This window comes from Chamaea fasciata, unplaced genomic scaffold (assembly GCF_029207755.1).
Source record: "Chamaea fasciata isolate MVZ Bird 193981 ecotype frontalis unplaced genomic scaffold, bChaFas1.0.hap1 SCAF_3, whole genome shotgun sequence".
Taxonomy (NCBI): Eukaryota; Metazoa; Chordata; class Aves; order Passeriformes; family Sylviidae; genus Chamaea; species Chamaea fasciata.
The window spans coordinates 74,734,782-74,747,012 of record NW_027094088.1 but is presented as its reverse complement, the minus strand read 5'-3'; the positions used below and the strand labels follow the sequence as shown (position 1 = coordinate 74,747,012).

The 12,231-nt window shown below is 36.5% G+C and overlaps 1 protein-coding gene across 4 annotated transcripts in view; it reads left to right on the top strand.

Moving 5' to 3' along the window:
* KLHL32 (kelch like family member 32) overlaps window positions 1-12,231 on the top strand; it is a 121,723-nt gene that overhangs the window by 47,610 nt on the left and 61,882 nt on the right. For 3 of the 4 annotated variants that reach the window (XM_066180518.1, XM_066180519.1, XM_066180517.1), the window contains 2 exons: window positions 1,015-1,122; window positions 11,287-11,385. In XM_066180518.1, the coding sequence (XP_066036615.1) occupies window positions 1,015-1,122; window positions 11,287-11,385 (207 nt within the window). Of the gene's footprint in view, window positions 1-234; window positions 326-1,014; window positions 1,123-11,286; window positions 11,386-12,231 lie in introns of those variants that run through there. The other variant, XM_066180521.1, reaches the window with a different exon arrangement.

The window sequence follows — 12,231 nt, the reverse complement described above, 5'->3', positions numbered from 1 at the left end:
CCTGTAAAGACATTGAGTATATAGCACAAAACCTGCTGGGGATAAGTTAAGACTTTAGTAGTGGCAGATGGCAGAACTGTTCAGTTTATTTGTTCAGTTTACTGTTTAAAAACTCTGGGTGGTATATTTTGTTAAAAAAAAGTGTGGGAGGGTGCCAAAGAATGGAGAATGGGGCTGATAAATAGGGAGGGAGTGGTAAGTAGAGGTAGTGCAGCAGAAGTGCAGGTTGGGAGGAAAGAGTGAAGGGCAAAGAAGTGTAATGGAGATGAAAAGAAAAAGATTCTCACAAGGATTCAAGAGACTCAGTAGGATTGCTTCAGTCTAGGTAGACACTGAAGACTAATGATCTGGAAAGTAAGGCTGAATGAAAGGGAGAGTTGTTCTCCTCAGTGGTATATTCAGGGAAATTGCCTAGCACCTTGCCTATCTTCACTTTATACTTTATGATATGAGAAACTGGGGCAATAACAAGTAAAAGGACATTATATATTTGGGTGAATGTGTCTCCATTATTCAGTTTCATTTAATAAGTTGATTATTGCATTGCTCACTTTCCAGTCTGAGATGCTTATTTGAAAAGAATTGCTTATAAAAGATGGGTTTTTAACTGCCCCTTCTTCTCAAGTAATTGTGTATGGCTTATTGCTCCTTCTTATATACAATGATACTATAAATATTACTTTTAATGGTGCTTGTGTAGATGATTCTTTTCCCAGAATTCGGTTATCTTTTTTATTCAATGATACCTGTTTATGATACCTTATTGTGTGACTGTTCTCACTGATTTCACCTGAATTACTTAATTAAGAAGTATATATGTATGGAACAAAAGGATTTACCTCAGTTTACCTAGAATAAGGTTTTGTATTTCTTTAATGATAAAAGGACTCAGTTGAAAGACTGCTGTGGTGTTACTGAAAACTTGTTATAGATCTCATTCTAACTCTCAAAGGCTGCTGCTATTTGGAATTCTTATCCAAAATTTCTTGATGACATTTCTGTTTTTTTCCATAGGCAATGTTCAGTCTCTGCATGGTTGAGAGTGAAGCTGATGAGGTGAATTTACATGGTGTCACGAGCCTCGGTTTAAAACAAGCCCTGGACTTTGCATATACTGGACAGGTATTGTACTGTTCTTCAAATTAAGAAACACAATCAAAAGCAACTGCAATAAAAATTGAGTATGACCTTTTTAGAGATACTAGAAAATACTTTTCTTGTGCACTGCTCAGTGCAAGGTATTCTGATTTAACAGATCTTAATTTTCCTATACTATTGTGGATTTTTCTTTAGAAGGATTATTTAATAAAAGTACTGCTTTATGTGCATCATGGTCAGGTAGGGAACCATGTAGGGTTTGCAAGCCCTTTTTATGGTTGCCTGACTATTCATAAAATCTTAATGTGAGTTGAATCTGCTTGCTAAATTAAATGTAAAGAAAAGTGTTCCCCTTATAATAAATATTTATAAACTCTGCTGTGTTTGACAAATTATGTGATTGAGGGGAAATGTGGTCTCTTACATGTTGCAGACAGATGCAGTTGAGGCATCTTTGTAAATGCTTATAGGTACTATACATCTTCATTTTGGCCCTCTTTATGACCACAGGTTATGTATTGCATTATGGTATTTCAGAAAATGCAGAGTAATTCTCCTTTTCCCTCTGCCCCTTGCCAAAAAAACCCCAAAAACAACAACAACAAAAAACCCTAAAAGCAAAAAAAAACCCAAACAAAACAAAAAACCCCAAAACAAAACAAAAAAACCCCCAAAAAATCGACCCAAAAAAAGGAAATAAAAAAGAAAAAAAAATTATGACCTGCCATATCTCTGCACTGCGTGCTTGGAGAGTGTTGCTGTGTGACTTTGTCTCAGTTCAGGGTTCATTGATAATGAGCTGAGAACACCCGGCTATTTTTGCTTTGGCGTTTAAAATTCTAGATAACCAAACTATTTCTGGAATATCACTACAGCAGTTGAGACCATTGACGCACTAGTGACGTTTATTAGTTAATTTTGAAAAGGAAGGCTTAAATCCATATTAAGATATTCTGTAGAGTTGTTGGGTTATAAAAATTTAAGGCATCTCCTTCCATACTGTGAATTGAGTATATGGCCTTATGTGGGTCTTCTTGGTTTTTGGTTTTGGTTGTTTGTTTGTTTTTTTTTTTTTTTTTTCTTTTTAAAGGAAACTAAGTAGAAAAAAGGAAAAAAAAATTACCTTTTTAAAGGAGCTATTTTTGCCACCAGTCCAGAAAACAGTTATGCTTTAGCATCAGTCTTGGAGACTAGCACTTGAATGTCTTTAAAAAAAATTAGAGTTTGTTCTGTTTTGGAAAGCAGTTTTTTTAAAAAATTCTAAAAAACAGATAACAGATAATTTATTCCAAGAGTTCTTTGATGTAAATGATAAACAGAAATGCCATACTATTAGTGAATTAGCTGAAGATCTCAGTACATGCCTTGCCATTGGTATGCTTTTTTTTCTTTCGGTTGAAAGCTTTTGTTAAAAATTGAATGTCTTTGATAACAAATTACCATGTTAGGTACCTATGCGTCATCATATTAGTAATTTAAAACTATAGGTTGATTATTCTGTAGAGAGAACTATGGTTAAATGAAAGTATCCTTTTAGAAGACAGGTTGTAAATCATTTCTGTGTACTGTGATTAGAGGCATTCCCCATCTTTCTGCAAAATTCAAAGTCTAACAATCCCAGGTAAAATACATTGAGAACCCTTGAAAGGATGGATATGGCTTTTATGTAACCCAGCAAGTGACCCCAGGTTGCTTCCAGGATAGTATCCTCAGATCCCTAGGAAATATGTACCTTCTGTCCTTGGCCTTTTAGAGACTTTTGAGTCTTTCATTTTCAGGCATAACCTACTTTGAATAAATGAGTGGGTTTTCTGAGTTAAATATAGATGTGCATATATGTACGGTTGCTCATACATATAAGTGATTATAAGGCAAGGCTTGCTCTGTCGTGTCTGTCAGATACACCAAGTGCTTCTTTGATGCACAGACAAATGAGAAGGATCCTGTAGGAGTTCTCATGTAAAGATGCCTTTGAAGCACAATTCAGTGAAATGTGGGTCTGAGAATTAGCAGTGTCTCGTTTCCCTTTCATCATTGGAATTCTCATCTGGCACTGTGTTTGTATGTATTGAGCATTGCTTACTCTCTGACTCACACTGACAGAATCTGGGTGAACATTTCAAGGTAGTAAGTGGGAGTAATCCACAAAGGCTATTAATAAATAACTGGATTTCTCTGTGCTTACATCAGAGAATTCTGAAAACAGAATTGTCTTTAGCTTGGTTTGCAAACTCTTCTTCTTTCTAAATGACAAACAAAATATTTCTCAGTAATCCAAAAGTCACTCGTGCCAAATATTACCTTATATTGCTCTGAAAATGTGGGTATCAAGATGTGATCTGAAGTGCCTCTTAAAAGTGAAAAAAATGAACTCTTTCTCTTTTCTTTTTTTTTTTCTTTTTAATCATATTTGGCCAAAATGTTAGTTCAAAAAATTGGTGTTTCTCTAGGTAACACTGTGGAACTCTAAAATACCCATGGCTAAACAGATAAGTAATCAGTTGCAGCTTTCTGCTCTTTACTTCTTTAATATACTACACTTATATTTGGCACATTACACTTCAAATTGAGTGCAACTTTCTGTGTAAACTAATATACTGGAGACATCTGGTGGAAATATTTAATATTGCATGATGGCAATATTTGATGCTTTCAGCTTTTGTAAGATATTAAAATGAAGAAGTTTAAATTTTAGGCTGACCATGAAATCTGAAAATAAACTGTCATCCTTGCCTCTTTTTGTTAATTTGAAATCTTTCTGCAGACTTCAAATACAACCTTCATCTTCCTGTCTACTCAGGCAGACAGTACCTTATTGTAATCGCTGTTGAAAATACTTTGGTTTTTAGGAAAATTTGATCGTTCAGGAGAAAAGAATGTTTTAAAACTCAAGTATAAATATTATAACTCCAACTGAAATAATTTATTACTAGGGTCCTTAATAATTAAAAAGAAAGACATTTTGGTACAGAAATAAATAAAAATGGACAAAAGGAAGTAGAATTTGATTTTGTTCTTTGCATGTATGTTCTCAGTAATACTTTAATAATAAAATCTTCATCAAAAAATGTCTTAGATATGTTTCATCTTGTCCATAGGCATTTTACTGTGTAATCACCATATTCAGAATTCAGAGGTACAACTCTTTTCCTGTTGTAGTTGCCATATTCTTTCTTCCCAAAAGGGCTTTATGGTCCTTCTCTCTTTTACTTCATAGTTGGCAGTGGTAAGGCCCGGCCAGAGTCTCAGTGAGTAGATTACTCACCCTTTATTCTCACAGGGGCATTTTGTGTCAGATGTGCCTCGGAAGGGAGAGGCATCAAGTACAATCAATTTGCAAACTCAATGAGTATTCAATTTAGAATACTCGTATAGAGAAGCATTTGCCTAGAAGCATTTCTAGGCAAAACAAATCAAAATAAGTGCCTTAATCACTGTGTCAGAGACTCATGTCAGAAACTCAGACACTACTCTTTTTGACTCCCTTATTTAATTTTAACTCATTTGTTAGAAGGAGACATAATCTTACTTGGAGGAATGGGGTAGCCACCCAGTAGGCCAGTGTAGCTGGCTGACAAGTCAGAGGAGCACTGGCTATAATTTGCAGTGGATGATTATGGTCCTAAGTCAAAAAAAACACAAAGTCCCGTGCATACTGAATTGCTTCAGACTTGGATATTTCTTCTTTGTTAATATGTTCTATCATATGTCTTTAATCTATGGTAACAAATATTTTGCATTTAGACAGAATTTTATTTGAGGACCTTAATACACATTCCAAAAGCAAGTAATGTCTTCCCTTGTTTTGTTGCATCACAGACGGAAAATTAATTTGGGAGAAAATAACTTTCCAAAGACAGCACAGCACACTAGTGGCTTCTTAATGCTTAGAAGTTCTCTTAAGTCCCATTTTCCTAACTGGCTGGTCTGGGTTTTTTTCCCCTAAACTCTAATATTTTGTTTCTGTATCAATAGAAATTACATCTTCCTTAATTTATAATATTATCCTGAATTGTCAAAGCTAAAATGAAAGAATTTGTGAGGAAGCCCTTATATATGACTTCACTTTGTGTTCAGTTAGTTTGAAACCTGTCATCCTCTTAACAGCTATTATTACTTTACCCAACAGGTTTCAGGAATTCAGATAGAGTACCATCATGTGATCTTTCAAATTCATGCACACAAACCTCTGATTAGTTAAAATATTGTCTTCTAGCTCCTTTTTGAAATTTTTTTTTAGCTTTTTATTTCTTTAGCAAAAACCATGAAAGAGTAAAAGATCTTAGATAGTAAAGAAATAGTAGAAATAATTATTATTTCTAAATACAACTGTTTCTCCTTATAATTTCTTTGATTCCTTTGTAGAATTTTGGCTTTCTTCACTCATCTCCCTTCCTCATTGGAAGTTCTTCTAGTGATCAACCAGTATTTCATCTGCCATTTTTAGTTACGACCAGGGTAAGGCAGCTGTCCATATCTTAGTGCCCCTTATTGTGTTAAGTCTCCCTTGAGGATGGAGGTGTATTGCAAAGCTGTATTGTGACAGTTGATTTTCTTGGATAAGTGACCTACTGCATCCTGTGCACAGCAGTTCCACTGGCTGCTTTTAGATTAAAATGAATCAATTAAACTACCTGCTGTCCCTAACAGAAGTGACTTCGGCTCTTTTCTGCTGGGGACAACATGCCAAAGTCGTGGATAACTGAATACAACAGGTTTCTGTGTTACCGTAAATACTTAATATAATTTTTCAATGCAATTTCAAAGCAAAACATATGAGTTTGATACTTAAATTTGGGCACTTCCTTTTTAACTTCTCTCAGGATAATCGTATTTCTGTATCTAGCACTAGGTTACAGCTGCTAGGTCCTAGGTTCACAGTTCAGCTTCTGATTCTCCAGAAGTCTTAGACTAATAACAGAGCTTTAATTAACTCACTTTATGCACTTCATTGTAGAGAAAATTAATAATTTCACTTTATTTGCTCTGGACAGGAATTAAGCTAGGGACAAGACAGCTTTTCTAGTGCTGAAAGTGATTAAAGTAATGAAACACCTTCCCAAAGAATAGTGAATTTGCTTGGAGTCTTGCTCATCCAAATGCTCTTTAGTTACAGTAATGGTCCTTCATAGTGGTGTGAAACTATGTCAGGGAAAGTTCAAGATGGACATAATGGAAAGTTGGCAGGTCACTGAACCAGATTCTCCAGGGAAGTGGTCATGACACCAAGCTTGTCAGAGTTCAAGGAATGTCTGGACATGTGTTTAGTTTTGGATAGTCCTGCAATTAGCAGGGAGATAGGACTAGATGATCTTTATGGGTGCTTTCCAAATTGAAATATTCTATGATTTTAGGATGTGTATGCTGTGCATTTAACATGGATTTTCTTCTAATTTTCTGGAAAAATATTATGATGTGCCAGAGAAATGCTGGTCGTGATGCTTTCTGGCATTGGCTAATGAGACATCTGGATTTTGTAGCAAGAGCTACCAAACATTGTGTGCCAGGGATGGGACTAGAACATTTTTTCCTCACTCACTTTTTTGAAGCAGTTCTTATCAATGTGCAAGGAGCTCAGTATTCAACTGAGTCATGAATGAACAGGGAGACAGGCAGAAATGCTATCTGGTTGAGGGTGAAATGCAGTCAATATTACTTTAAAAGAAAAAGTTAAGGTGTTTGATTGCTCTCAAGCACACGGAATGATCTCCATCAGGAAAAAACAACTGATACTTGTGTTTGATGCCTGTCTTGTTCGAAATGCTGATCACTGCAGCTGTAGTCAAGGAGGAATTTTCTTTTTATCAGAGTGGCAGGAATCTTAGAAAACTAATTTCTTGTTTTCTGTGTTCAGTTCCATACAGTTTACTTTCTAGAATTTTCTGACAGAGCTGCGTATTTCCTTACTGTTTGAAAACGGGACTTGGGAAAACTTGGTATTAAGCACTAAGAGGCCACTAGTGTGCCGTGCTGTCTTTGGAAAGTTATTTTCTCCAAATTAAATATGACTGCATATTTCCTTACTGTTACAGCATAATACTGGTGTGTTTTTAATAGGAATCATGCCACCATCTCACTTTTCCATTGCCCCACAAACAGCTATATAGAAATGAGAAAAATATGGAGGATATATGAGTAGCTGGAATGAAGGTGATAGAAGTGCATCTTCAGCCTCTCAATTTTTGTCTGGGTGTGCAGTGTAGCCTTCTTGAGCCTAAAGTAGCTCTTTTTTAGTGTCTTTAAAAGTGTGTGGATTAAATATAGTGGCTTGCAGTATTCAGGGAATAGAATGTTCTAGTTGTTCTTTCCAGATACAAACTTCATGAGACCCCACAGAGGTGATAGTTAATCTTACCTTCTCCCTCAGGCTGTAAGTTGCTTTATTGGAAAAGACAGTTTAAGGATTTTTTTTTTTTTTGGTAGGCCTATAGTGCTTTGTTGGCTGTGGGAGGGTGGTTACGGGAGGCATTAAAGGAGTTAGGAGGACATTTTTGATCTGAAAAATGTGGAGGTGAGGCCTGAGTAGCTGTTCTCAGGAAAGCTTGGTTGTTCTTACACACTCTTGCTACAAGTCTCAAAGAAGATGGAAGAGAGAGGCAAGATACATGATATCAGTTAAGTTTTTTCCCATGCTTACCCACAGTCCTAAGCTGAAGGGGATGCAGGCTGAGTTGGGAAAGGAAAAGGGAAATCTTGGAGTAAGAAGGAATAAATTCTAGTTCTGAACTGCTGGCTGGAGTGTAAAAATACAGAGCAGGGTGTTAAGGCCCACGTGTTTCTGTAACAATGGGGCTGGTTATAAAATTCCCTTTTCTGCTTCAGTTTTGTGCTTTACAAGGTCAGGTTTCATTTACCATTTTCTAGTTCTTCCATTTGCAGAGAGGCTTTCTGCAATATATCCACAAAGTATAAGTGGATAAGTTTCCAGATAGATTAAAATTGTATGTCTAAAAATAGTGGATCTAAGAAATTGCGTAATCTGCCTTTCTGGATCTTGTGACCTCAGAATTCTTTTACAAGCAGCCAAATTTTGCATTATTTCAGTCCCTTGGGCTGTGAATCTGACCACAGTAGGGACCAGACTGTATTTTATGCATCCTCTCTGGAGTATTAGTGGCATGGTGGAGAGTCAAAAGGCTGCTTTGAGGAACAGGTTTCCTGTTTGAAAACAGTCATTGTAAGAGCAAAGTAGTTTCTCAAAGTAGATCAGTTTGAAAGCGAACAGTGTGTCAGGCTTGATGGCTTAGGAAAGGAAGTTACTCATGAATGTATGAGTAGTAACTCATGTTGCAAGATCTGCCTGTTGTATACAGCGAAAAGGTGCATAAGGGATTTTCTTGGGTACCATCATATACCAGAGAGAAGCTGAAAGTATAATGAAAATTAACCCTTAGAAATAAGGGTTGAATAGCAGGATGATTGTAAGAGGCAGCTTGAATTGCATCTAATTAATCTTATTGTAAAAATAGTACAGCAACCAGCTGTACTTAATATAACCTGTGTCTTAATATAGCCTGTGTCATGAGAAAGCACATTCTTCAGCGGTGAAGGTTGCAGTTTTTGTCTGAATTTGATGGGTCCAAATTACTTTTAAGTTTCTGCTCCAGTAATTATGCCTCAAAGCTTGGGTTGAGGATGAATAACAGAAAATGATTAAGCTTCTCTCTGTTTTTTCACATTACAATTTATGATGAATTTTGAAGTTGTGAATCCAAAGCAGACTTTAGTTTTACTCTCCTTAATTTGCAATAAACATCATTCTGTAGACTTCAGAGCTAGTGTTTTGAGAGTTAGACAAGCAGAGGAGAGTCAGTCACTGTGTGTACTTGTGGTGTGGATTTGGTGGTATTTATGTGCACTTACTGTTAATATTGAGCTGGATGGTCTGTTTAACATATAAACACCTGTGCTGGTAATTAATAAAAACCAAGCAATTGCTTTAGTGTATAAAAGCTCAAAGGTGTGGAATAATTGTGAATTACCCTAGCTTCAGTAGAAGGAAGGCTTGCAATATTTTCTTCTTTCTTTACTTAGCATTTTCTTTCCCTTGTGGATTTCCCCAGCATGCAGTTTCCTGATGGCAAACATTTAGCATAGATGAATTAGTATTTTTGCCTATATCCAAATGAGTATTGAATAAAAGTTCAGATAGTTCCATTTAAAGCAAAGTTTTGTGAAAAGATAAACTAGACTTTCCTCTGTTATCTTGGGAAACACAAAAGTAATCTGTTTCTGTAATAGAATATGGGTTCCATGGTATAGGAGGGCTGTAAAAATAGAAGAACATATAGGAAATATATCTGCCACCTTGAAAAGAACTTTTGTTGCTGACTTTGTGCAAATCGCTTCTAGACAGCAGCCAGCCACCCTCCTTGCCTCTTGTCCTACTTCTTATCTTATAGTGTTACAAGTATTACTTGTAAATGGATTGCTGTAGCTTAAAAATACATTAATATTATCACAGTTAAATATAGTTTGTCTATGCCTAGAAGGTACTAATCTGCTTAGGGTTGTGGTTCTCAGGCTGACACTTAGTAAGTAACGTGCCATAGGATGGCAGCTTCCTCAGTGTCAATCATGTCTGAATAAAAAACACTGCAAGGTCTATAGCAGCTTGTTTAGTCTGACCTTGAGTTCTCACTTGAAAATACTTGAGAATGATGTGCTTGTTTGTTTGTTTGTTTGTAATATCTATGTCTATTTGGGATATTTTTGTAACTGAAATCCATTCTAACTTTCTGTTCAACTACCTCTCATCATGCATAGCAACCTCTAGCAACAACCGAAAACCTGGATTCTGCTGGGCCTGGTTCTCATTTACAGTAGGATCCTTACATGGATTTCTGGCTAGATGAAGAATCTTAATGTTTTATATAGTGTGTAAATGACATATAATGTTTACTTTATACCTAGTATTAATAAATGTAGTGATTTACACAAGCATTAAGGGTGTCATACACAACTCAATGAAAATGACTTCTTGATATAAGCAAGGATCAATCGCCTTCTCTCCTCCTCCTAATATATCCATTATGTTGGAGATAATTTTATGGTTTTGCTTGAAGAAATGCATACATGTTTTCTTTCATTTCCCTCAAAAATAGTTAAACTGCAAAAATGCAGTTGAGTATCTTTCTTTTTGTTTTCTATTTTCCTTATTCCACTGCAGCTGAGGTATACAAATGATGCAGTGAGATAAAACTGAATTGTGTGGGCAGAAAGAAAAAGATCTGAAAGCAAGCTTAACTTCCCTGTGGAGCAGTGAGAGACTGACCTCATGTGGTGTAAAACCAAAGTTGCCAGGGGAAGTACAAGGATAAAATTGAATAAAGCGAGAATCTTTGAAAATTTAATTTTTCTCATGCATTTCTGATTTTTTTTTTGGATGTTGCTCTACTTAAAAAATTTTAGTCTGGATAGTTTGTAGTCTGATTGCTAATAAGAAGTTGACCAGTGTCCATATTCCCAAAGACATTTTTTGTGTCCCAAAAGGGATGCTCTAACAAGCTGACCCCAAGACAGTGGTCTATGAGCTGTGGCCCAATTATCCTTACTGCTGCCTGTACATGATTTTAATTGAAATGAGTAGGAGTTTCATGTGAGCAAGTAACTGAATAATCAGTCTTGGTTTCCAAGCCCTTCCTGGCACTTCCCCAGCAACATGCTCATTGTGCTTTCAGAGCCCTGCTCTCTAAAATGAAGACAGTGGTTAGGAAAATTATAAAGTGACACCGTGCAGAATAGGCGGGGTGTTCCTAGTCTGTGTATGTTTTGCATGCATGAATGATATTAATAGTGGAGACTTCTGAGTCAATTCTGTTGGCCTGATTCATCAGTATATGTGGAAGTATCTAAGAATACAGATAATAAAAGGAGGTTTTGTTATTTTGAAAAGTCTCTGTCTTAAACAGCACACATTTAGTTTCAAAGGATTTAGGGGGTATTGTGACTTAGGGACTCTCAGAGAAAAAAAGAAAATAACAAAAAAAAGGGTTAAAAATCCTTTGGGAAATTCATATGAACTTTAGAAAATTTGTCCCTATTCTGTAAAGACTTCTCTATATGCTTAATTGTATTCTGTTCTTTATGTTGACGTAAATATCTGAAATAACAAAGGCCTTTCATATTTTCTACAAGTTCTCTGTCTACATCTTCCAGATGACAAACCTTCCATTTTCTTCTTTACAGATCCTCTTGGAACCAGGGGTGATACAGGACGTCCTCGCAGCTGGGAGTCATTTGCAGCTGCTGGAGCTTCTCAGTTTATGTTCTCACTATCTCATTGAGGTGAGGCATTTTGGCCTGATCAGTTGTTTCTTTTTGGTACGCTTTTGTTTCAAGCCTAATTTCAGTAGGAGACTATTAGTGCAATACCTGGTGGAATCTAAATGGCAAAAAACGAGTTTCTGGAGATCTGAATGTTGAGTGTAATTTGGGTTGGTAGATGCTTTATCCCTGCATCTCTTTTGTCCATTTCATTCCTGAAAACAAGAATGATCCACTGATTAATGCCAACATATGGGAGTTTGATTTCCCGCTTTACCAGGGAATTTGCTTTCTTCTCAGTGTACCAAATGCGAAGATATTTGCCTTTTGGGATCATGAGTATTGTGACAAATTCAGATGTGTAATCCACAGCAGAATATTGATGTGTATTCTAGGGCACTACAACCTCCCACTGAAGGAATAGGGCTCATTCTCAATAGGTCTTATGCTGGTAATGTCAATGTCTTTATCAAACAAAAAATTTGAGTTGCAGTAAAGGGGGTTTTTTTGTGCTTGGCTTGTATATAAGAAATGGCTTCTGATGATAGCAAGAACACAGCTTTGACGGGTATCTGTGAAAAGCCTTCTAAAAATAAAATGGCAATATCAGTTCTACAGAACTGTTTCCTCCTCTTGGTAACTTGTCAGCACCGTTTCTGAAATGGGATGTGATAACTACACCTGGGCATCCCTTGGGCGTGGAGATGCACATCAGCACAGTGCTCTCAGTGTGTACTTGCCTTCCAACAGTGTAACTGCCTCAGAACTGTTGGAGTGTGCTTGGCAGCATGCTGAGCTACTGAGTACCAGGGGCGTGCAGGATCTCGTGTTAAGAACTTCAGGATGTACTTGAAGGTTTTGTATCTT